The sequence below is a fragment of the Myotis myotis genome, unplaced genomic scaffold (genome assembly GCF_014108235.1).
Source record: "Myotis myotis isolate mMyoMyo1 unplaced genomic scaffold, mMyoMyo1.p scaffold_m19_p_8, whole genome shotgun sequence".
NCBI classification, from domain to species: domain Eukaryota; kingdom Metazoa; phylum Chordata; class Mammalia; order Chiroptera; family Vespertilionidae; genus Myotis; species Myotis myotis.
Window position 1 is genome coordinate 86,911,965 of NW_023416390.1, and position 24,264 is coordinate 86,936,228.

General features: G+C 47.7%; 1 protein-coding gene and 2 non-coding genes across 10 annotated transcripts in view; 2 read left to right on the plus strand and 1 right to left on the minus strand.

Moving 5' to 3' along the window:
* The window catches only part of CLASP1 (cytoplasmic linker associated protein 1), a 293,090-nt gene that overhangs the window by 175,455 nt on the left and 93,371 nt on the right, over positions 1-24,264 (minus strand). For all 8 annotated transcript variants that reach the window (XM_036318897.1, XM_036318904.1, XM_036318902.1 and 5 more), the window contains exons 3-7: positions 17,403-17,481; positions 15,325-15,428; positions 14,424-14,515; positions 12,065-12,140; positions 4,777-4,874 (exon numbers count right to left, since the gene is read on the minus strand). In XM_036318897.1, coding sequence (XP_036174790.1) covers positions 4,777-4,874; positions 12,065-12,140; positions 14,424-14,515; positions 15,325-15,428; positions 17,403-17,481 — 449 coding nt within the window. The remainder of the gene's footprint in view (positions 1-4,776; positions 4,875-12,064; positions 12,141-14,423; positions 14,516-15,324; positions 15,429-17,402; positions 17,482-24,264) is intronic.
* On the plus strand, positions 13,490-13,672 carry LOC118662385. Its single transcript, XR_004969742.1, has one exon. It is a non-coding gene; the product is annotated as a U2 spliceosomal RNA (small nuclear RNA).
* LOC118662349 lies at positions 18,031-18,156 on the plus strand. Its single transcript, XR_004969728.1, has one exon. It is a non-coding gene; the product is annotated as a U4atac minor spliceosomal RNA (small nuclear RNA).

Sequence of the window (24,264 nt, forward strand, 5' to 3'; positions counted from 1 at the left end):
CCTCCACATCTTTTCTGAGAAAGCTAATGGAGGATATGCATAACTAAAATAAGAGAGAAAATCAAAAAAGACACGGTGCCCCCCCCCCCCAAAAAAAAACACACAAAAAACACCAGATGCCGCTGCAGAGAAAGGAGAAGCGAAGCCCCACACGCTGGTAGAGCTGCCAGGAGGATACATAAAATTGAGGCTGTGAAAGCAGAGAGGCAGCCCGGCAGACCGGACAGGCTCAAGGTCACGTCCACAACTGGCAGTACACAGACAGTCCTCAGGGTAAGATGTGGACACTATGCACATGAAATATGATTAATAACCCAGGAAAAACAAAAGGATGGGGGGGGGGGAAGGTAAAGTAATCATAATTCACCAAATATAGATAGTGCATGGCATACTTAACTATAATATAAACTAAATGTTCTCATCAAAATTAAAGCATGACTATATTTGGTGGGTGTGGAGATGGCAGCTATACATGAGGGAGGTTAGAAAGAAAGAGCTGAAATTTACCCTCCATGATGCAAAGTAAAGTTCTTGTGACAAAAAACCTAAGGTTTAGCAGTACATGCACAGTATTTGGAGACAGAGCAACAGGTACAAAAGCAGCCGTAAGCCAGGTGACAGTGTCTGCCTCTGCAGAAAAATGGCAGAGGGGCAAGGACCTGCCTTTCTTCCATCTCTTATCCACCTCGTCAGCTCTCTCTGCATACATCACTGGCAGGAACAAACTTAGAAATGAGAGCAGACATTACCGAGCACATCTCTCATCCTGCTCTTGCCGTGGGCACTAAAAGCTTTAGCAAGTGCAAGCAAATTTACAACGAGAAAGTTTCCATTTTTCCCTTAACTATACAATCAGTAAGTAATAATGTCTAGTGAATGTCCATAAATTTTTAAATAGATTGAAATAGCAAACCAAACATTGAGAACTATTCAAAACTGCAGGGTCACAGTAAGTTTACCACATGGCCACAGTGCATCAGATGGCATGCATCGGCTCCCTCTATAAATTAACGTTTCTCCAGGTTTAAGCAGCTGCTGTTCCAGGCAATTGGTTCCCAAATGATGGTACCAGAGACAAACTTAACACCAGTCTTTTATCCATAGCTTCCAAACTAAATATACCACAAATACAAATATCGCCTGGCATATCCACCGGGACAGGGAATGCCATAGCGTGCTGAAAGCACGTGTCTATGAAAGTAAGCCACAGGAGTGACAGAGGGTGCCCAGCGTGCCACACAAACTTCACGCAACCATATGGCATGCCACACCGGATAGCTACAAACTGTGCACTTACTCTCTGCACATATCACGTGCATGAACTGCGAAAATAATGTGTTAAACAATGTAAAATGGCCGAACACTATCCTAACTAAAGTTCACAGCTCAGCAATGCTGAGATCCTGTGTGGGGGGAGAGACCTGCTAACATGGAGACTTGGTTGAAAATCTCTGCTTTACTTTTTGGCTCAAATATGACTTTAGCCACCAGACAACAAGGCTAAAACAGCTTTTAACACGTGACCCAAACCCCTAATTCCAGCTCCTCCAACGTGACGGGCACTTCCCAACTGTGAATGAACAAAGAGAACTGCTGCTCAGATGAGTCTGCTCTTGTTAAAGTTATTTAGCTGGTATGATGAAGGCATTCTTTTACATCATGTATTTTTTTAGAGTTATAGTTAACCTTCTTCTCAAATGTAGTTCTCAATGAGCAAACTCATAGGAGGTCAACATTTTCATTCCAGGACAAAACTCAAGTTTTAGAAAGCATTAAGCAAATTCTACAGGATTTCATTAGTCCTATGGAATCCTGCTAAGCTGAAAAATCTGTTATGCTCACATAATAACAAAAAAATCTACAATGATGTAACAGAGTCTAGAATAGTCAAGTACTCAAGTCAACCATCGGAGCCACACAGAGCAGACACTGAGTTTCCCAAACAACAGGATTCTTTACAAGTCTCGTTCCATTTGGACACATCCCCGACAAAATAAAGGTGGCAGCCAGAGCCTCCGACACTCACAGTGCTAGACCTTAGGTAACTGTCTTGCCATAAAGCCAAAGAAACCTGGTTTCAGCTTCTTTCAATAGAGCACGTTTTTAAAGAACCGCCAGCCTCATTCTCCAAGCCCTGTGCATTCACAAGAACGGCTGTGACCATGTGTGTCCATTTTAACAGGACTACCTTCTCCATTTGGTTCAGAATTAGGGGGGAAATTTTTAGATAACATGAGATAGCAAAAAACCCCATTCCTATTCACAGAGGCCCAGCTCTTCTGTAGCTTTTTATATATTTTTTAAAAGTATGTGGCCCTGGCTGGTGTGGCTCAGTTGGTTGGAGTGTTGCCCCATACACCAGAAGGTGGTGGGTTTGATTCCCGGTCAGGGCACATACCCAGGTTACGGGTTTGATCCCCAGTCCAGGCGTGTACGAGAGGCAACTGATTGACCTCTCTCTCTCTCTCTCTCTCTCTCTCTCTCAAATTAAAAAAAAAAAAGATTAGCAGAAAGCACACGACACGCATGCCTGGGGCTCTGGCATCCACTGTCTCTGGGACCTTACCTAAACACCCTCTGTGCCGAGGGGCCTCTAGGCCACTCCCACATTCAACAATTTGCTAACACAACTCACAGAACTCACCATATAGTCATACTCACAGCTGTAATTATTACAGGACAATCGTAGTAAAAGAACACAAAGAAAAACCAGCAACTGGAAAAGGTGCGCGGGGTGAGGACCAGGTGCGCCAGGCACAAGCTTCCTAGAGCCTCCCCTGGTGAAGTCACACAGGACGTGGTTAATCTCCCAGCAACGGGTGGGGAACCCCTGGGAAAGGCGGTCTGCTCATTAGAGTCTCAGTGCCTGGAGGTTTTATTGGGGCTGGTCACACAGACACCCTCTGCCCAGCACTTCCCAAATTGTCAGACTCCCTGAAGGGAAGCAGGGGCTCAGCTAAGGCCTGCGCCGTGGGGCACAGAGAGCCACTCTTATCTCGCTCTTTGGGAACACTGGGAATCCTCCCCACATCCAAGTTTCCAGACACGGCCCAGGGCCAACCCTGCAAGCAGGTGTCTCCAGACAGCCGTCCGGCCTGCGGGGCCGGCTCCTTCCCGCACCCACCTCTAGGTCTCACCGTAGCAACCTTCGGCGTCACCCAGGACCCCACCGTGTACGCTGCCGGTTCGCTCAGGGCCCTGGCCCCTGTGAGCTGCAGCGCATGGAGAGCCATCCTGGAGCAGGAGTCTCACTGCCTAAGGCCTGTTTTCCCAACAATGATCGTGACATCATCAAACAGCCCTCTGCCTCCAGCCCCTGCTCTGCCGTTCATCTGTGTCCTCCCTCCAATTTTGTCCAAGAGATTGTTCAGTAGTTTCGTCTTTAAGTTTTGTCTCTCACCATAAGTGTTCTCACCATTCATTCACAATCCAGAAGGCTGAGGTTAGTAAAACATGGGCAAAAAACCTTTATTCTCGGAGATTACCTTTGTAAGCACATGAAGAGTAGTTAGCGGCCCATCTCCTTGCCTTGTGCACAGCTCAGGGCCCATAGTGAGAGCGATACCGGGTCCGACATGACTCAGCAAGAAAGAATACAGCCCCACTCAGCTGCTCGTGGAACCCCGTCCTTAGGGTGAGGGGCCCACTGTCACATCCAATTAAGGGACATCAAGACCCCTGTATACTTCAATATTCCGCCCCATGCCTAGGTGCTCTGTGAACTCTTGTCAAACAGGATGAAGAAACGAAAAGGCGAGGCAGAGAACAGAGCTTCAGGCCCAGCTCTGACTCGGCTGTGTGAGCTCACTGCATGTCTCTGGGCCTCTGCTGTTGCCGTGGCCACAAGGACAGGCTCTGACCAGCTGCTCTGTGAGTGCAGTCCACCTCTAACTCCCAGGGTTTCACATGACTTTCTCCCTTAAAGGAATGGGCGGGGCAAGGGGTTTGAAATTCATTTGGTGCAAGGTTTCTGCATCACAGTTCAAATTATGCACATCCAACTCTCCATTAATTTTTAAATTCAGACACAACAGAGACACCTGTGCACTCAAGTTGCCTTGGGTCTGATAAGATGCTGACCCCCAGCTTCTTCGCGGGGAGGCTGACATTACTGAACAGAAAACTACCATTTCAAAGATGTTTTCCAAACCAAACTCATTCTTAGAAAGGCTCCACTCACTCAAAGATATTCTAAGCACATATTATAACGAGGTGCTGTGTGTATATAATATATAGAACCCATCTGAACCAAAAGAATCGTGACTTTTCAAAATCCATCCATTTTAAATATGCTTCTAAAATCAGGGGATCGCCGAACCGGTTTGGCTCAGTGGATAGAGCGTCAGCCTGCGGACTCAAGGGTCCCGGGTTCGATTCCAGTCAAGGGCATGTACCTTGGTTGCCGGCACATCCCCAGTGGGGGGCGTGCAGGAGGCAGCTAATCGATGTTTCTCTCTCATCGATGTTTCTAACTCTCTATCCCTCTCCCTTCTTCTCTGTAAAAAAATCAATAAAATATATTTAAAAAAATAAAAATAAAATCAGGGGATGGCCTGGCACTTGGCTAGATGTCTGGGTGAGAGAGTCTTACTTTTGAGGAATTGGAATGGGAAGGGACCCCTGACATACCATACGATCAGGACAATCTCTCCTATCACCAATCCACTAACCATACATTCTTTGAAAATTTATCACAACAAAAGAAGAAGTGCAAACCAAAATGTTAACTGAAAAAGAGTAGAAGGAAGAGAAGAAGGGAAAAAAGTCTGAACTCACCGGGACTGCGGCAATCCTTTTTTACTGAGGTCTGCCCTCACACGTTCTCCTACATGTCTGTAAATTTCCACTAAGCTGTTTATTGCTGCATCTCGAACCTAGATGTAAAAGAAGAGATCTTACAGCTCTCGGTGTCATCCCACAGCACTTCCTGCTGGGACACAGCAGGCTACACACCACCCCAAGTTCATCGCCATTTTACCAGTGCAACTGTGTATACCAGGGGTGGGCAAACTTTTTGACTCGAGGGCCACAATGGGTTCTTAAACTGGACCGGAGGGCCGGAACAAAAGCATGGATGGAGTGTTTGTGTGAACTAATATAAATTCAAAGTAAACATCATTACATAAAAGGGTACGGTCTTTTTTTTTTTTAGTTTTATTCATTTCAAACGGGCCGGATCCGGCCTGCGGGCCGTAGTTTGCCCACAGCTGGTGTATACAATCCTTTCTAGATATTTGACCAGATGAACCCACGGTTAACAGTTCTGACTCTGTAGGTACAATCCCAAAGAGTAGAAAAACTTAGGTCCTATTCCCATATACATATTCAAGTCCATATCCCTTAGTTGTTTTTTTTTTTCATTCTTTAAGATGATGTCAGAAAACTAGAATTTTCAGGGCATCTTTCCAAATTAGAAAGTTAAATTATACTGACAATAAAACACCATGTAAAGTACTCTGGATTTAGGTCAAACACTGAATAAGGAAAATGGGCAGTACGGCCTATATTCAAGAAGCTCATAAATTAAAAAATTAAAAGTGGGAAAAACACTCACGGTTCTAGAAAGGAAATGGGGAAAATTCCATATATTCTACATTTAATACAGGAGAGACTGTAATAAAATCATTTTATACAAGAGTACCAAGAGCTGGTAGTTTAGGGAGGGAACACGCACACCACAGGAGACCAAGGAATGTTCTATGGGGAGGAAGGAACCACCTGGAATGTGCCTGAATGTGCATTTTACCAGGAAAGGATGCAATGAGGCACCTGCCAAGCGAGACACAGCCTGCACAAGGACCTGGGAGCAGAGTGAAGGGCGTGAGCCTCGGGAAGAGCAAGTAAGCAGCCAGGACAAACACAAATATGAACGAAGGAGGCAGCAATAAATAAGGCTCAAGGGCAGAATGGAATAAAAAAAAAGAATGAAAGAAAGAAACTAGGGGAAACTCAACTATGAACTGTCTATTACACATTACCATTATCTCAATATTAAATTTATTGAATGTGAAAATGAGATAGCTATCCTATCTAATAAAAGAGAAACATGCAAATTGACCATAACCCCGACACCCTTCCCATTGGCTAATCAGGATATATGCAAATTAACTGCCAACCAAGATGGCGGCCAGCAGCCAGGCAGCTGAAGTGAATAGGAGGCTTGCTTGCTCCAGTGACGGAGGAAGCCAAGGTTCCCCGCCTGCCGCTGTCGGCCTCTGAGCTGCAACTCTAAGAAACAATGTTGCAAATATAGAAGCTAAACATTCCCCAGAAACCTGCTTTTGGCCAGCCGGGCTTCAGCCAGCAGGATCGCAACAGTGTTTCAATTATAGAACCCAAACAAACCCAGATCCCTGCTTTCAGCAGCCGAGGTCTCAGAGCTGCAGCCGGGCCTCAGAGCTAAAGCTGGCTCTCAGCTCCAGTGACAGCCATAGAAGGTAAATAAATCCCAGAATTAAAAAAAAAAGAAAAAAAGGAGAGGTTGGGAGCCTCAGTTGCCCGCCAGCCTGAAAGCAGCCATCATTCCCTCACCCAGACTGGCCAGGCACCCCAGTGGGGACCCCCACCCTGAAGCAACAAGATGGCAGCTAATTTGCATACTGAAGGCAGGTGGCAGAGAGAAAACGTTGATTCTCCTGCTGCCCACGAAGGTGGAAAGTAAAGTGGGGAGACGTGGGGAGTGAGCGAGGTTCCCTGTCTTGGGGTTCCAAATCTGCTGTTGGTTTCTTTCACTGCTGACTAGAAATATACAGGGTGTCCCCCCAAAATGTATACACACTTTGAATACCTACTAATTTCAATGGTTTTAAGCATAAGAAAGAAAAAACAATGGAGCTGTTATCTTTTAAAAGTGTGGGCACAAACAGGTAGTTGGACATTCCCTGAGGGGTCTCAGATTGAAGAAGGTGAAGGCCAGACTGAGGGGCCCCTTTCCCCCCCCCTCCTACCCCAGTGCATGAATTTCGTGCACCGGGCTACTAGTGTATATATATAAAAGGCTAATATGCTAAGTGTCCAAGGGTCCGACCGGTCGCTATGATGTGCACTGACCACCAGGGGGGCAGACGCTCAATGCAAGAGCTGCCATGATGCGCACAGAGAAATGGCACCAAGGACCTGGCACCCACAAAGCAACACTCAGCTTCCCCAAGTGAGACACAGGCCCCACCACCACCCTGCACAGCCACAGTCCACCAAATCGCAGCCAACACTGCCCAGATCCCATGGTGCAAAATGCAGCCCAGCCCAGCCCAGCCTAGCCCAGCAATGGTGGCTATGGCGCCAGGTAATAGCGTCACATAGCAACCGCCCGGCTCCCTCTCCTTGGCAGCGACTACACTCCTTGCAGTTTCTTCAGCATAGGAACATGACTTGCTTTGTAGCCAGGTGCAAACATTTCACACTTTAACCAAATGTCTGTAAAGCGTTTTCCCGTGCCTCATCTCATTTGATCCTCACAGAAGTCCTGGAGGAGGTAGATAGACTCGGTGGAATCCCATTTTCTTTTCATTAGCAGGAAAATGGAGATTTAGAAAGTTTAGAAACTTGACCCGACTGAAAAGAAGTAAGAAATGGTGGACTTTGAAAATGACTTCAGGTTCTCTCACTGTGCAGAATATAGTCAAACACTGCTGCAGTTAAATATTTTACCCTTTGTTCTCACTGTGTGATCTACAATAATGATCTGCTTCATGTTGATATTTACTGCTGTGTTGCTGACAATTACCTGAAAGAGAAGTTGGGGTGCTTCACTGGGCTGGAAGAAGTTTAGCTACATCAGAAAGCAGGTCTAATTAAGCAAGTTCATTCTATATATATAAAAGGCTAAGTTGACTCATGCTTGCACAATACATATAAAGCTCTCGCTGGCACCAATCTCATGTGTATGTTTCAATCTGTCATTGTCAAACATGAATTTGGTTGACACTTCTATTATAGAGAATAGTGATATTAAAATATTTCTTCTAATTAATTTTCTTTCAATGTGCACAAATCCGTGCACTGGGACACTAGTGCTTATATAAGAAAATGTCCTGTTAGAAGATGCACAGTATAAAGCATCAGGACTAAAAATATCATGTCTATAAGACACTTTCAAATGTTCAGAAAAAAGTGTACTTTTGTCTACCTCAAACTCACTACAAGAAGGAACCCTAACATTTCAGGCCAGTAGGACTGCACAAGACAAGAGCCCACATGTTCAGCATTACCTGCCAGGCCTGAGTTGAATGCTTTACAGATTCTGAGGTCTCTGCCTCTGCAGCCATCCTCACAGGGCCTCTGTGGACCGTGTCATGGGGTCTGGGGCAGTGAGGCCAGCCACCTGCTGGGCCCACAGCAGGTGACCAGCAGGGCAGGGAGCTGGCTGCCGCCTGAGTGCAGGCCCTCATCCTTCTCACCTTAGAACACTGCCTTCCACTGAGGGTGTCAAAATAGAGATCCCTGTGAATCTTACAACTTGAGGGACGGCTCCACCTCCAGAGAAAGGAAGGATGCGGTAAGCTGGCGGGAAGCACACCTACCCTCTCCTGGGAGAACAGCCCCAGCCAGCCTGCCATGGAGAGCGGGTGCCACACCCCTGCGGACTCAGCGGGGCCTCACGTGCACTGCGCGCACTGCCATGGCCTGCAGCCACGGGCACAGGCTCCCCGTTCGGAGCACAGCTGGCTCAGCCCAGTTCAGGTCCAGCGCAGGGAGTGCTGAGACCAACAATCCTCAGACACTTAAAGATGCGCACGGAAGTCCTTATCTAGAACAGAGACTTCCTATGGTGAGTGACGTCTCAGCACGCTGCCTGTGCTGGAGCAACTGTCCTCCTAGCTCTGCAAACTGCACTCCAGGAAGGAAACCCTATCCTCAGCTCAGGAGGTAAAATCTCAGTGTAACACAGGGAAGGGAATGGATTCTCCGCAGGAAACCTGAGGGGGCGGGAGGGCCGCAGGGAACTCAGGGGCGTGCGTCTCCGTCCTTGCCAAGAGAAATGCGGGACACCACAAACAGGCGACACTGAGGGAAAGGGGTCGCTGGCGGGGACTTGATAACCTGAGAACCACTCGTTCCTGGTGGACAGGAGGGAATACAGTGTTAAGGTTATGTATGAAAAGAGTCTTATCTTTTACAGTATTTAAGAATTAAATGAGCTCGACCTGTGTGGCTCAGTGGTTGAGCATCAACCTATATACCAGGAGGTCATGGTTGAATTCCTGGTCAGGGCACATGGCTGGCTTGTGGGCTCAATCCCCAGTACGGGGTGTGAAGGAGGTGGCCAATCAATGATTCTCTCTCATTACTGATGTTTCTATCTCTCTGCCCCTCTCCTTCCTCTCTGAAATCAATAAATACATTTTTTTAAAGAAGTAAATGAAATGCTGTCTAAGATTTGCTTCAAAATATTGGGATGGGGGAGGGAGCACAGATGGAACTAAACTGGCCTTGTCTCATCAGCTGCTGAAGCTCGATGATGGCAATGAGATGCACTCTCATTCTCAGTGTCCGTGCAGGTTTCAAGCTCTCAGGGCAGAAAAGTTAAAACAGGCGGAACTTGGGAAGCACCAGGCTTTCGTCAACCAGGCAGGCGGAGCATGCAGGCGGCTGGGCTGGGCCTGCGCTGTGTCTTTGGGGACAGCTGCCAAGGACAAAGCCCAAGGACTGAGCCAGTCTCTGAGAAATGACTATTCACTAACAAAGCCTAGAGCCCCTCCTCATGATGCAGGACAATGCCTTCTCCCACGGCTCCAGCGAAAGCATCCTAAGCAACACCCCTCTATCTGTACGGAGGGGTTTCCCACTTAGAGTCACTCTGCCAAGACCAATATGCAAATGAACTCACGCCCTCTAAAGGAGAGGTGTCCAGAGTTCACACCCAGTGTCAGCGGCCTCTTGCAGAGCCAGGCGAACTCCCCGCACGAGAGCTGAAGGCAGGGAGCACAGCGGCAGCACTGCCCAGATACCACTGTCCTCTCTGGCCTGAGACAAATGCTAAGAAGGGCAAGTCATTCAAGCAGCTGTGGGGTGTCTACTGAACCCTCGCACTGCTGGAAGGCAGTCCTGGGACAAGGAAGAGGAGCCAGTCACAGTCCTGACCCTCAAAGGCCAGACTAATGAAAAGTTAAAGGCAAGTCCTGGCCGGTTGCTCAGTGGTTAGAGCATCGGCCAAGCCCAGAAGGGTCTTCCGTTTCATTCCGGTCAAGGGCACGTACCTTGGTGGTGGGCTCAATGTCTGGTGTCTGGTCCAAGTGCGTGTGGGAGGCAACCAACCGATGTGTCTCTCTCACATTGGTGTCTCCCTCTCTGTGCCTCTCCCCCACCTGTCACTCTAAGAAAATCCGTGGAAAATAGCCTCAGGTGAAGGAGGCATGGGATCAGAGAAGCGGCTGGGAAGTTTCCTGCAGGAGGGTGCTGGGGATGCGGCTCGTGTGCGTCTGCACTTGCACATGCATCCGTGCAGACCACACACTCCAAAAGCAGGTGTGAGTACATGACCCCTGAGCACTCCATCTGGAACGCTCTGACTGTCAGATTGCTAACAGCTGCCCAGGGAGCACCAACCTCATTTCACCAGAAATGTCCATCTCCCACAGGCCCAGCGTGACTACTCATCACCTGTGGCTAAGTAAGCACCTGCATTAGGGACAAGCAAGTTCAACTAGCCAGGCTGGCTTTCCTGCTCCACGAAAGGATGCCCTCCAAGTGTGGCCTCTATAAAGGACTTTTCCACAGAAAACAAAAATGGAGACAACGCCAAAAAGGGGCGGGGGCCAATAACTCATTGGGTAATCTAGAATTTTTAAATTAATGCTGAACATAAAGTATGATTCCATAAATAAAAATGTCTAACAATTGTATTTGGATGTTAACTATATATTTTCAATGCGGCTGGGTAAGAGATGAATGGAGAGAAGTAGGCGCCAGCCGAGGAGACGAGACAGTGGGGCAGTGAGCCTGAGACGCCAGGCTGGGGAGAAGAGCAGCAGAGCAGCAGCTGAGAGGGTGCGAAAGTGCAACTGGGGTTCAGGGCCAAGAAGAAAGGATAAGACAATGAATGGGAGGGTCCCAGGAGCTGGGGGAAGCAGGAGAGCACGGCGAGGCTCTCTGCAGGGACTTGAGCAATCACGAAGGCCTGTTCAGCCCTGGCTGGGATTCAGTTGATCAGAGCATCATCCCCAAGTGCCAAGGTTGCAGGTTTGATCCCCCAGTCAGGGCACATACAAGAATCAACCCGTGAATGCAGAAATAAGTGGAATGACAAATCTCTCTCTCTCTCTCTTTTTCTTTTTCCTCCCTCTCTCAAATTAATCAATTAATAAAAAATTTTAAAATAAAAATACATAAACTGAAGACCTGTTTACTATACAAATGTATCCTTGGTAAGTTTGTGTTCCTATTTTCCTATTTTCAACCCTGAAATGTTTTCTTAACAGCCTGCACGAGTGACTGTGGACCAGAGGAGAGGACTCAGCTGTGAACGAGCTGGCCCAGACCTGCCCAGCCCGGGGAGATGGCACCTGGCCACAGGTTACCCACTCCTCTCCCTCCCGTCAGCTCAGGAAGTGGGGCCTCGTTTTCGTGTTTTGTTTTTGAATTTAGGTAAATTTTATATAAAATATCTACAGTTGTCAAGGGTTCGAGGAGTTTCCACAGGTACACACCAGCATGGCGGCTACCCAAAGCAAACCATGAACGTTTCCAGGCCTAGAGCAGTCCCCTCACAACTTCCGGTCAATCCCCACCCACAGTGTTCACCTCCAATCAGTGTTGGGCATCCTCCCCGAGGCCCACCCTCTTCTGGCTGCAGAGATGGTGGCCAGAGTGATGGGATCCTGGAGGCTGGTCTGGAGGACATCACTTTACAGGCTCTTGAAATCTCAGCCCCATGTGGAAAGAGGGCAGAGTGGCCGCCACATTTACCAATGATATCTTATAAACGCTAATGGGCTCATGATCTTAAACAGTAATCAGAGTTCTATAAGGATGAATAGTCCCACCCACCATCAGGTATACATAGAACACCAACAAGCATGTTAGCTGTCTAAACCAATGACCATTCTCAGGGAAACACACTCACCTGACTGTTTGGATCTCCAAGTAAATTACATATATGTGGCACAATCTTGTTTAGTGTCAAAGTATGTGCTCCGGAGCTGAAAACAAAAGGAGTGTTTTATCATCAGTGAGAAAGAAGAAACAGAAGCTACTCTGCCCACACTCACCCTCCCCTCCGTGCCCAGGGCCTATCACCCCTCGCACCGGGCTCTCGTCTTCCCATCTTCTCCATCCCTTTCCCACCTGGATCCAAAATAAAGGTGCTGTGGCGGCCCCTGGGCACTGAGTTCGGAAGCGTGAGTGCCTCTCCCTGGCATGTCTTCGCCCTGGCACTCGGGCTCTCTCCACCTGGCCCCACGCTGGGCCAAGCCAAGCCTCAGCCCTTCCAGCCAGCTCACCTCCCACATGGCTGTCTCTGCATTACTGTTTTTTCATGTAATGGCTCCTACTCTGCCCAGCTTGGCACACTCAACTAAACTGTGCACAGCCCGATGCGCGCACTAGCATTCAGGTAGTAAGAGTTGAATGAGACTGATGAAGTGGCTGCAGAGGATTCCGACTGACCCTGCTTGGGGCGAGCATGTGTTCACAAGGGCCCGCATCGTAAGCACTGGCACAGACAGCCTTTGTGAACACAACTCTCTGGAAAGCTGGCTGCTTCCTTAGGATAAACTCTTAGAAGTGAAACTACTACGATCAGCCCTCTCCGGCTTGGCTCAGTGGATAGAGCGTCTGCCTGTGGACTGAAGGGTCCCAGGTTCGATTCCGGCCAAGGGCACATGCCTGGGTTGTGGGCTCATTCCCCAATAGGGGGTGTGTAGGAGGCAGCCAATCAATGATTCTCTCTCATCATTGATGTTTCTATCTCTCTCTCCTTCTCCCTTCCTCTCTGAAATCAATAAAGAAATATATTTGAAAAAAAAAAGTGAAACTACTACAATCAAAGGCTAGAAACATTTTTTTTTTAAAGTTTCCTATACATATGGCCAAATTTAATGGCACTAAGAAGGCTAACACCTTAGGAGGGGGAATTTACATGGTGATAGAAATGTTATCATCCCAATTTTGCTTATAAAAATAATGTAACTTTAGAGACTGGAGTAAAATGCACCACAGTTAACAGTGATTATCTGAAGGTGCTAGAATTATGGGTAATCATCATTTTCTTCTTTATTTAAATTTTTTGTAACACAATCAGAAAAGATGATTTATAATTTCAATTTTAAAAAAGCCTTTCCTACAAATAAGCACATGAAAAATAATCACATCAACAGTCACATAAGGAAATACAAATTCTCACCATGAGATATCACCACACACATATCAAAATGGCTAAAATTAAAATAGTGATAACATTCAATGCTAGCAGGGATGTGATGAAATTGATTCATTCACACATTGCTGGTGGGAATGTAAAATGGTATAGACAACTTGGGAAAATAGTTTGGCAGTTTCTTTTAAAACTAAAAATGATCACTTAGCCTTATCAGTTTAACACCGGATACGGCCTCCACCCAAGGGCAGCATATCAAGTGGATTTTTGGAGGAGAGAAATGGCCTAGGAGCTCGCTCCATCCACACCTCGCATCCACCTGGTATTGTAGTACTTCTGGGAAGTGGTGCACCCACTGGGGACATCAGTCAGACAAAGGGGAGAAAGTTATTTTAAAAAAACTAAAAATAAACTTACCAGTGCACAGCCATTGCACTCTTGAGCACTGACCCAAGAGACATGAAAGCTGATGCTGAAACAAACTTGTACAAGTGTTCATAGCAGCTTTATTTGTAACAGCAAAAAACTGGGAGTGATTCAAATGTCCTTCAACAGCTGAATGGTTAAACAAATCCTGATATGTCTATGCATGGAATTCTACTCAGCAATAAAAAGAAATGAACCATTGTTTAAGCAACATATATGCAACCTCAAGTGGAATGAAAAAAGCCAATCTCAAAGGGTTACACTGTGTATGATTACATCTACATAACATTCTTGGAATAAAGCCATCGAGGTGGAGAATGGACTAGTGGCTGCCAGAGGTTAGGGACTAACTGCAAAGGGGCAGTGTGAGGGAGCCTGGGGTGACGCACAGCTTAGTACCTTGACATGGAACTACACACGTGACAGAGCTGTGCAGAACTGCACTCACATGTGTGTGACTGGAGGAATGTGAATAAGCGCCGTGGGTTGTATCAGTATTAATTTCCTGTGTTGTCATTGCACAGGCAACATGGTAACATTGAGGGAAGGAGGGAGAGGGGGTTTGCACGACTCTCCCAATACATTTCTCTACAACTTCCTGAAATCAATAGTTATTTCAAAATAAAAAGTTAAAAATGAAAAAGCTCAGACAAGAAAATCCTCAGGCCCCGCCCAGACTTACGCATTGAGTGTGGCGACAAGGCAGACACACATGCCTTCCCGAGTCCGGAAGTTCTTGTGCTTGAAGCCGCCCAGCATCCGGTCCCACACGTACTGCGGATGGCAACGGACAGGTGAAAAGAGAGGAGACTCCCGCAGCCTTTTGTTTAACTCGGGGCCAGGAGAAGAGGGACTCTCCACAGGGGCCAGTCCCAGCCGCTACCCCCCATTTCGTCATCTTCAGCCGAGCACACTGAAAATGGTGACTATTTGTGTATCAACTTAAATTTCCTCCAAACACATTTCTTCATATAATTGTATTTCACTCTCCCAACGACCCCAGCAGGAGGTATAGCTGCCCCCATTTCACGGGTGAGGAAAGGGAGGTCGCAAAAGGTTGGGTGACTTCAAAGGTCACACCCACACTGCTCTCCCGCCTGGACCAGCCGTCTCCACCCACCCAGAGCCCACCGTCTGCTCATCTCTGAAAGCCAGTACAGTTTTCACCTTCCCTAGAAGGATTTTTCCAATAACATGCCCCTTCCCCAGCAATGCACAGCTAGACTCTGGAAGGCAGGGCTGTGTCTGGGTCCCAGCGGCCCCAGCTCACTAGCAGACAGAGACCAGCCAGGCCTCCTGACACCCAGACATCATAATTGCTCTTTTCAAAGAAATACAGAATCGGTTACATAAATGAGCTCAAGTTTATAGATTAAACCAAGCACTCAAAACCCATATTAAATCCACTAATTTATTCAAAATACACCCTTTGCTATTTATTATTTATTTAAATATGGGGGGGGGGCTATGAAAATTTCCATCTGCAATACATCAGATTAAAATAAATCCTCTTTCTGTATGGAGTAACCCACCGATGTTAGGGGAGCACCCGCATGCCTGCCGCGGGCCACCGAACGCCCTACCTGGGGATTAGCAGCTTGATCCATGATCTTTAGCAGCAGAGCCTGGTCCTGCTCCCTCACGGAGTCTTTAGCATCTCCCAGTCTGTCGATTAAACTTGGCAGCACTGGAAATCAAAATGCAAAGTGATCAAATGAACAACTGTTGGGGTGGGGAGGTGTCACCAACTGTTGATATTTCCATTAACTGGGAAGACAAATCCTAGCGGAAATGAGGTCCCTCATCTAAAACCACCAATCCCCGCCCCCCAATGCCGTAGCCGGTTTGGCTCAGTGGATAGAGCGTCGGCCTGCGGACTGAAAGGTCCCAGGTTCAATTCCGGTCAAGGGCATGTACCTTGGTTGCAGGCATATCCCCAGTGGGGGGTGTGCAGGAGGCAGCTGATCGATGTTTCTCTCTCATCGATGTTCCTAACTCTCTATCCCTCTCCCTCCTCTCCCTTTCTCTCTGTAAAAAATCAATAAAATATATTTTAAAAAATAAAAACAAAAAAACCCACCAATCCCCACAGCACTGTTCTCCTTAAAGTCCAGGGAACTACTCTAAGAATCAGCAGAATCCTTTTTGCATGGGTATATGTGTCTTCTGACTCACACATTCCTCCAGCCACCTCCCAACATCTTCATGCTGGTCAAATATTTAAAAAAGATGTCAATGGAGACCTTAGCAGGAAAGAGTCAATACAAAAGAAAATTCAGGTAAGAGAGATGGGCTCCAGCACATTTCCTTGGGGGTAGGTGCAGACACTTATGGCTCAACCTACCCTTTGTCTCTGTTTTACATAAGACACAGGCGTGCTTATCCTGCCCCTACGCGGAGCGCATCTGTTCTCCCCCCCTCTCCTCCAGGCACCCAGGGGCGGGCCACTGGCCAGTGCTCCAAACGCACAGGCATCCCAGAGGTCAGATTCTTCTAAGAGTCTATGAATATGAACCTTTCTTTTACAAAAGATATTCCTGACCAATTCAGTTAATTTAGGAGGAAAGTGAAACCCTATTAAAATGTTGAATTTCTAAAGTAAGGGGGTTTTATTTGAATGGGAAAAGAGCTCAACCTTATCCACAGGAGCACACTAACCAGAAAGTTAAAAGAAAGTAACAGATACCAGGTATATGTAGACCAACTGACACAGAGACATCTGTGAGAAATGCTCACACACACAGATCTGCTTGGTGCTCATGTTGTCATAAACTCGCAGAGGTCAGGAATTTAGAGATGAAATTATCTCTGGACCTATAAAACCTGTGGTTATTTTCATTTCATTTTACAGACATACTGTTTTCCCTTCAAAGTAAGAGAGTGATGATTTAATACACGCTTGTAAGGATGTAACAAAGTGAGAGGTAACAGCAGTCCCATCGCCTGGAAGCACAGGACTGCTGGCATCTGCAGGACGGCTTAGAGCAGCGGTTCTCAACCTGTGGGTTGCGGCCCCTTTGGGGGTCGAACGACCCTTTCACAGGGGTCGCCTAAGACCATCGGAAAACACATACATAATTACATATTGTTTTTGTGATTAATCACTATGCTTTAATTATGTTCAATTTGTAACAATGAAAATATATCCTGCATATCAGATATTTACATTACGATTCATAACAGTAGCAAAATTACAGTTATGAAGTAGAAACAAAAATAATTTTATGGTTGGGGGTCACCACAACATGAGGAACTATATTAAAGGGTCGCGGCATTAGGAAGGTTGAGAACCACTGGCTTAGAGGGAAGGACTGTTCTCAGAGGGGGGTCAGGGCCCAGCCAGCGCTAAATTAGGACAGCTAATTTGAACAGAAATAAAAAAAATTAGCAGTAATACTTCGTGCTAAAACACAAATGCTGGAAGCACACAAATGGAGGGCGGGGTCTGGAAAGGATGGGGATCTCAGGAGGTCAGGGAGGGCAGTGGTGCAGCCCCAGCAGGAGGCTGAGGCTAAAGGAGATGGTTGACGGGTAGGAGGGGAGCAGGGGCGCTGGCGGGGAGGTTGGGCACGGCTAACTGCAGGATTTGGGGAGACTGAAGAGCCTGGAGGCCAGAGGGAGGAGAGTCTGGGGACCCGCCCCACACTTGCCCACAGCTCACCTGTGCCAATCTGAGCCTTGAACCGATCCTGCAGCCGGGTGACTAGCGCGGATAGGATGTCCATGCCCAGAAGAGCCACCTGCAATGAATGGGAAACACCGAGACCCCGTGAGCAGCCGGCTTCAGCCCCAGGGCCCTCGCCCAGCAGCTCCCAGGGCGCCCCCACATTTCTGGCTCAAGCGCTGTCCCAGGGCCCAGAGAGCGCGTGCCGACTGGCATGATTACACTGGTCATCAAGAGGGCTGCTCTTGTACAAATAGAGCCGTTTTTCAAAAGCAAACGGTCGGAGGCGAAAAACGAAATAAAAAGCTCCTACAGCCTGGCTGCAAGTCCCGTGAGCCGAGAATGGGAGAATAAGACGCAGCCCCGCCCGCTGGCCCCGCCCCAGCGAGGAGCGCATATGCAAATTGTCTCGCAGCTGGCGCGTGGCCTCCTGGGTAAAACCGAGCGGCCTCTTTGCTCTCTCTCTCAAAAGCCTCAGAAAACTAGGAATTGGTAGTTTGCTTTGGGAGCTGCAGTCAACTTAAGTGCACTAACGCGCAGCGAGGCCGGGACTTGCAAATTAGTCACCACAACCCAACCAGGTATTGGCCAGCACTGCCAGCGGCGCACCCTAAATACAATGCCAACCATCCTTTTCTTGGGGTTGCGCTACTGTCCAATGAACGTCTAGTGAGGGCAGTACTGCTAACGCCGAAACAACACGTTCGCATCAGGCTGGGCTCTGCTTTGCCTTGGTGCAATTTTTGGAACAATTACAAACCCGTCTCTTAAAACTAACCAGTTCACAATGAATTACGACCATCTCACTGACAGTGTTGCTGCGTGTGCCACCTGCTGGCCAAACTAACCGGGCACCTCCAGCTTACTTCCAGGAGGCTGGCTTCACCTTTCTTTTTTAATTTTGTGGGTGACATGCCCTGCCCGTTTTTTTTTTCCTTCTTGCTCAACTCTCCACCACCACTCCAGCCCTTTAAACACCGCCCCCTCCCATCAGTTAGCCTGCTCTCTGAGTCTATTTTAGTAGGCATCTCAAATTTTAGTATGTTTTACTTTCTTATACTTAACCTAGGTTGTAGGCTGCATGTTCACTTCAAAATGTGCAAATAACTCACTTCACAAATATGCCTTTGTACTTCAACATCATGTATTAGACCACTGAGCCAGTTATGGAAAGATCCATTAGCCATCATAAAAATGATGGCAATATAAGCCCTGGGGAGTCACACTCAGGCATGGAATTTCTTTAGTAAAGACTTATTTTTTGTCAAGCAAGCCCTGTCCCTTGTTTCTGTACATCTAGGTCAGTGGTTCTCAACCTTTCTAATGCCGCGACCCTTTAATACAGTTCCTCATGTTGTGGTGACCCCCAATTTCATTGTTACAAATTGAACATAATTAAAGCATAGTGATTAGTCACAAAAACAATATGTCATTATATATGTGTTTTCCGATGGTCTTAGGCGACCCCCGTGAAAGGGTCGTTTGACCCCCGAAGGGGTCGCGACCCACAGGTTGAGAACCGCTGATCTAGGTTAACACACCTTTGAAATAAGTGTAACCACCCTCAAGAGCACATTATCTTGTTAACTGGAATAGTGCCTGTAATCCAATCTCCGCCTTGCTTTCTCCTACCTCCATATAATACTTCCTTAATTCCAAATGCATAAAATAAAAAAAACTGTTACTCTCCAGAGCACTTGAGATCTTGCTCCCCGGCAAATATCGTTTTGGCTCAAATAAAATAATAAAAACCTCTACAGGTTTGAACATTTCTTACATTGACAAGACTAAAATCAGTATTTCACACTCGTATTATACTTTATTGTTTTTAAGGCACTTTGGGGTGAATCTGAGTAATCTCACAATAATCTGAGATGCAGACTGTATTATCCTCTTTGCAAATGAGGAAAATAAAGACCAAAGAGAGAGACTTACTCAAGTCAAGAAGTTCAGATAGTGGCCAATCTGAGAACTAACCAAAGCCTCCTAAGTCAAGGCCATGTGCAGTACAGCAAAAGCATAGTCACAGAACCCATGTGCACAGTCTTGTTCCTCCCCTAGCTATCTTAAGACCTTGAGCAAGTCACAGTACTTCTCTGCCAGGACTAGATAACCCCCAGCCAGCCTCAGCTCCAAGCCTCTCTGGTGCTCTGAGGCTGAGTATAGGAACAGGTGCAAGGGCTTTATAAATAAAGATCTGGGGTGGGATCCCGGCTACCACCCCTGCTGGCCAGCTGAGCTTAAAATTCTTTGTCAGTCCAATAGGAACAATAACACACTGACCTTAGGGAATACACAGGAGGGCTAAGAGTTTTAACAAATTGCCTGCAATATCCAGTGGAATTCAGACCTCGAACTTAATCCACTTGGAATGCTGCTCCAGAGCAATCTGCTCGAAAACCGAATCATGTCTTCCCGTTAGAAATAATGTGAATTGAATCAATCCATTCTAGACCCGCAGATGATTCTGTTTTAACCTTTTTATATATAGTACATGTCTAATGTACTGTTGAATCTATAAATACACACTTCTTTTCTAAAATATATCAAACCACCGCCTTCGTTCCAGGGTGCCTTTCAGGTCAGCATGTAGCGTCTTTGCTTGTTCAGGTATCACTGCCTCTGGAATGCTGTCGCTGGCTCACTGCTTTCCTTTATCCAAATCAACAACAGTTTTCCTACCTCTTCAACTGTGACCACTGTTTCTTTCACACCCTTAGCAACATTAGCATTCCCTCCTCTATTTGTTGCCTGAGACACCCCTTTTGTCACGATGAGGTATCAGCATGAAAGGGCTGTCAGGTGGAAAACCGAAGTTTGGTTCGAACACCAAGACATATTTCCTGCAGACAACTTAGATGCGAACTGAATTGTTCAAGAAGAGACGCTCAAGAAAAGAGGCCTGTCTGTAGTAGGTGCTCACTAAATGCCGGCTCCTTTCTTTGTAAAAGCGCCGCTTGGAAAACCAAACAAAACAGCACGGCTAACCGAGGGGACAGAGGGACAGTCCGAGTGGGCATGAATCCAACGTAAGGTCACTCTAAACCCCCCTGCCCAACGATAAGCCTGCTAATATGCTGATGAACATCCCTTGAGACATCTGTGCATGTACACTGTGCACAGGAATTTTACATGAAGGGGTCCATTTCATATATATACACACTAGAGGCCCAGTGCACAAAATGCATGCACTGGCAGGGTCCCTAGCAGCTGCCAGCCGGGTACTCCATCCCTTCCCCAGCCGCCTGCTGCTGCCAGGGCCTCTCTCCCTTCGCCGGCCGGCCCCACCCCGTGGTCGAACTCCCGCCTGAGGGGACAATTTGCATACTATGCTTTTATTATATAGGATATATAGCTTTCACTCAATATGCCATGGAAATCTTCCCAAATCAATAAATATAGACCTCTCGCCCCCATTGTCAGTGACTGTGATGTCCTACTGAAGCTAGGGCCAAACCAATCCTCTGAACTCCCTACTGACATTCAGGTTGGGTTAGAATTTCTCATTCCTTTAAACAACACTGTGATGAGGGCACACTTCCACATGTGCTGTCATCGCCTTCAGACAAACTCTGAAAAGGACAGCTGCTGGGTAAAAGGAATACACACTTGGCACTTCATTAGCACCATCCTATCTAATAAAAGAGAAACATAGTAATTAGCCGTACGGCCGCTACCCTTCCCATTGGCTAATCACTGAGATATGCAAATTAACTGCCAGCCAAGATGGCGGCCGGCAGCCAGGCAGCTGATGCGAACAGGGAGGCTTGCTTGCTCCAGTTACGGAGGAAGCCAGGTTCCCGCCTGCCTTGCCGGCCTCTCAGCTGCTCTCTAAGAAACACTGTAACACATATAGAAGCTAAACAAAACCCCAGAAACCTGTTTTCAGTCAGCCAGGCTTCAGCCAGCCAGACCGCAACATTGTTTCAAATACAGACGGTAAACAAAGACCAGAAACCTGTTTTCAGCAGCGGAGGTCTCATAGCTGGAGCCGAGCCTCAGAGCTAAAGCTGGCCCAGAATTAAAAAAAAAAAAAAAGGAAAAAAGGACAGGTTGGGAGCTTCAGTCACCCGCCAGCCTGAAAACGGCCCTCAGCCCCTCACCCAGATTGGCCAGTCACCCCAGTGGGGACCCCCACCCTGAAGGGTGTGTGACCAGCTGCATACAGCCATCATCCCCTCATCCAGGCTGGCCAGGCACCCCAGTGGGCACCCTCACCCTGATCCAGGACACCCTTCAGGGCAAACCAGCCGGCCCCCACCCGTGCACCAGGCCTCTATCCTATATAGTAAAAGGGTAATATGCCTCCCAGCACCGGGATCAGCGGAGCCGCGAGGCCTCCCGGTGCCAGGATCAGTGTGACAGGGGGCAGCGACCAAACCCCCTGATCGCCCTGCGGCTCTGTGTGTGACAGGGGGCGGGGCCACAACCTCCCTATCCGCCCTGCTCTGTTCGTGACAAGGGAAGGCGCCGCAACCCCCTGATCAGCCCTGCTCTGTGCTTGATAGAGGGTAGCTCCCCAACCCCCTGATTGCCCTGCAGCTCTGTGTGTGACAGGGTGCTGCGCCCCAACCCCCTGATCGGCCCTGCTCTGTGAGTGATAGAGGGCGGTGCCCCAACCCCCTGATCCACCCTGCTCTGTGTGTGACAGGGGGCGGTGCCCCAACTCCCCTATTGGCCCTACTCTGTGAGTGACAGGGGGGAGCTCCTCAACCCCCTGATCGGCCGTGCTCTGTGCGTGACATGGGGGAGCTCCTCAACCCCCTGATCGGCCCTGTTCTGTGTGTGACAGGGTACGGAGCCCCAACCCCCCTGATGGGCCCTTCTCTGTGAGTGACAGGGGGCAGCGCCCCAACCCCCTGATCGGCCCTGCTCTGTGTGTGACAGGGTATGGTGCCCCAACCCCCCTGATGGGCCCTGCTCTGTGCATTACAGGGGGCGGCGCCCCAACTCCCCAATCGGCCCTGCTATGAGCCCGAACAGGGGCTGCACCTAGGGATTGGGCCTGCCCTCTGCCACCCAGAGCAGGCCTAAGCCAGCAGGTCGTTATCTCCCGAGGGGTCCCAGACTGCGAGAGGGCACAGGCCGGGCTGAGGGACCCCCCCCTCCCCCCTCCCCGAGTGCACAAAAATTTGTGCACCAGGCCTCTAGTCCTATAATAAAAGGGTAATATGCAAATCGACCTAATGACAGAACGACCGGTTGCTATGATGCACACTGACCACCAGAGGGCAGACACACAATGCAGGAGCTGCTCGCTGGTGATCAATGCACTCCCACAGGGGGAGTGCTGCTCAGCCAGAAACCAGCTGACGGCTGATGGCAGGGAGCAGGCCTAAGCCAGCAGTCAGACATCCCCCGAGGGCTCCAGGACTGCAAAAGGGCACAGGCAGGGCTGACGCCCCCCACCCCCCAAGTGCACGAATGTCATGCACCAGGCCTCTAGTCTTTAACATACAGCACTAGGTGCCTTATGGGACTACATGCTGCTAGTTCTATACATTTTTTGGTTGTTTTAAGAGACAAGATTGCAACCTCATTAAACATAGAGGAAATTAATTAGCATTCCACACTGCACTCACTTTCAATCCAAGAACAAGAGCACAACACAAACGGCAAAAACTGTGTGATATAAGCAGTGAGTTAGCGTCATCACACGTGCAATGGGAGAATTCTTCAAACAGCCTCAGCCCAGGGTGGATGTGGCCCCAAAGTGGGTCTGTAGAGGGTCAGGGCGATCAGCAATGGAGTGTTTCTAACCCAACATTCACCCAAACTTGCCCTTCAACGTAGTCACCAAATGAGTCCTGGGAGACGCATCCCAATAATAATAGCACTGGGCAGCCTACTTTTAAAATCCTGCTTCTGGCACAGCCAGTGTGGCTCATTTGTTGAGCTTGGTCACATGTGCCCAGGTCGCCAGTTCAATTCCAGGTCAGATGGGTGTGCAGGAGGCAGCAGGTCAATGATTCTCTGTCATCATTGATGTTTCTCTCTCTCCCTCTCCATGCCTCTCTCTCTTCTAAACTCAATAAAAACATAAAAAAGGAAATAAAAATAAAAACAATAAATCCCTCTTCTGTAATTGCCTCCGGAGACAGCTTATGAGGCACAAAAGTCTGTTAAAATAGAAATAGTTAATATTAGATTAATGAGACTAACGAAGTTATAGGTTTCTTACCTACTGTTGCCCATATACAAGCATTTTACTGTTAGAAAAGAACTTAAGATAATCATACCATCAAACCACTTCATTTTACAAATGAGCAGAAACAAGCTAAGCAAGGCTAGGGAGGCAAGGTTTGAATACAATGAGTAACCTTTGTTTAAAGATCTAGACCAAGCAACCTAAGTGTCCATTGACAGACAAGTGCGCGCGCGCACACACACACACACACACACACACACACACAATGGAATCCTACTCAGCCATAAAAAAGAATGAAATCTTGCCATCTCCAATAACATGGATGGATCTAGAGCAGTGGTTCTCAACCATCTGGCCCTTTAAATACAGTTCCTCATGTTGTGACCCAACCATAAAATTATTTTCGTTGCTACGTCATAACTGTAATGTTGCTACTGTTATGAATCGTAATGTAAATATCTGATATGCAGGATGGTCTTAGGTGACCCCTGTGAAAGGGTTGTCCGACCGCCAAAGGGGTCACGACCCACAGGTTGAAAACCGCAGATCTAGAGGGTATTATGCTAAGTGAAATAAGTCAAAAAGACAAATACCATATGATTTCACTTATTTTGTGAAATCTAATAAACAAAACAGAAACAAACTCATAGATGCAGAGAACAAATTGATGGTTGCCAGATGAGAGAGGGGCCGGGGGGATGAGAGAAAAAG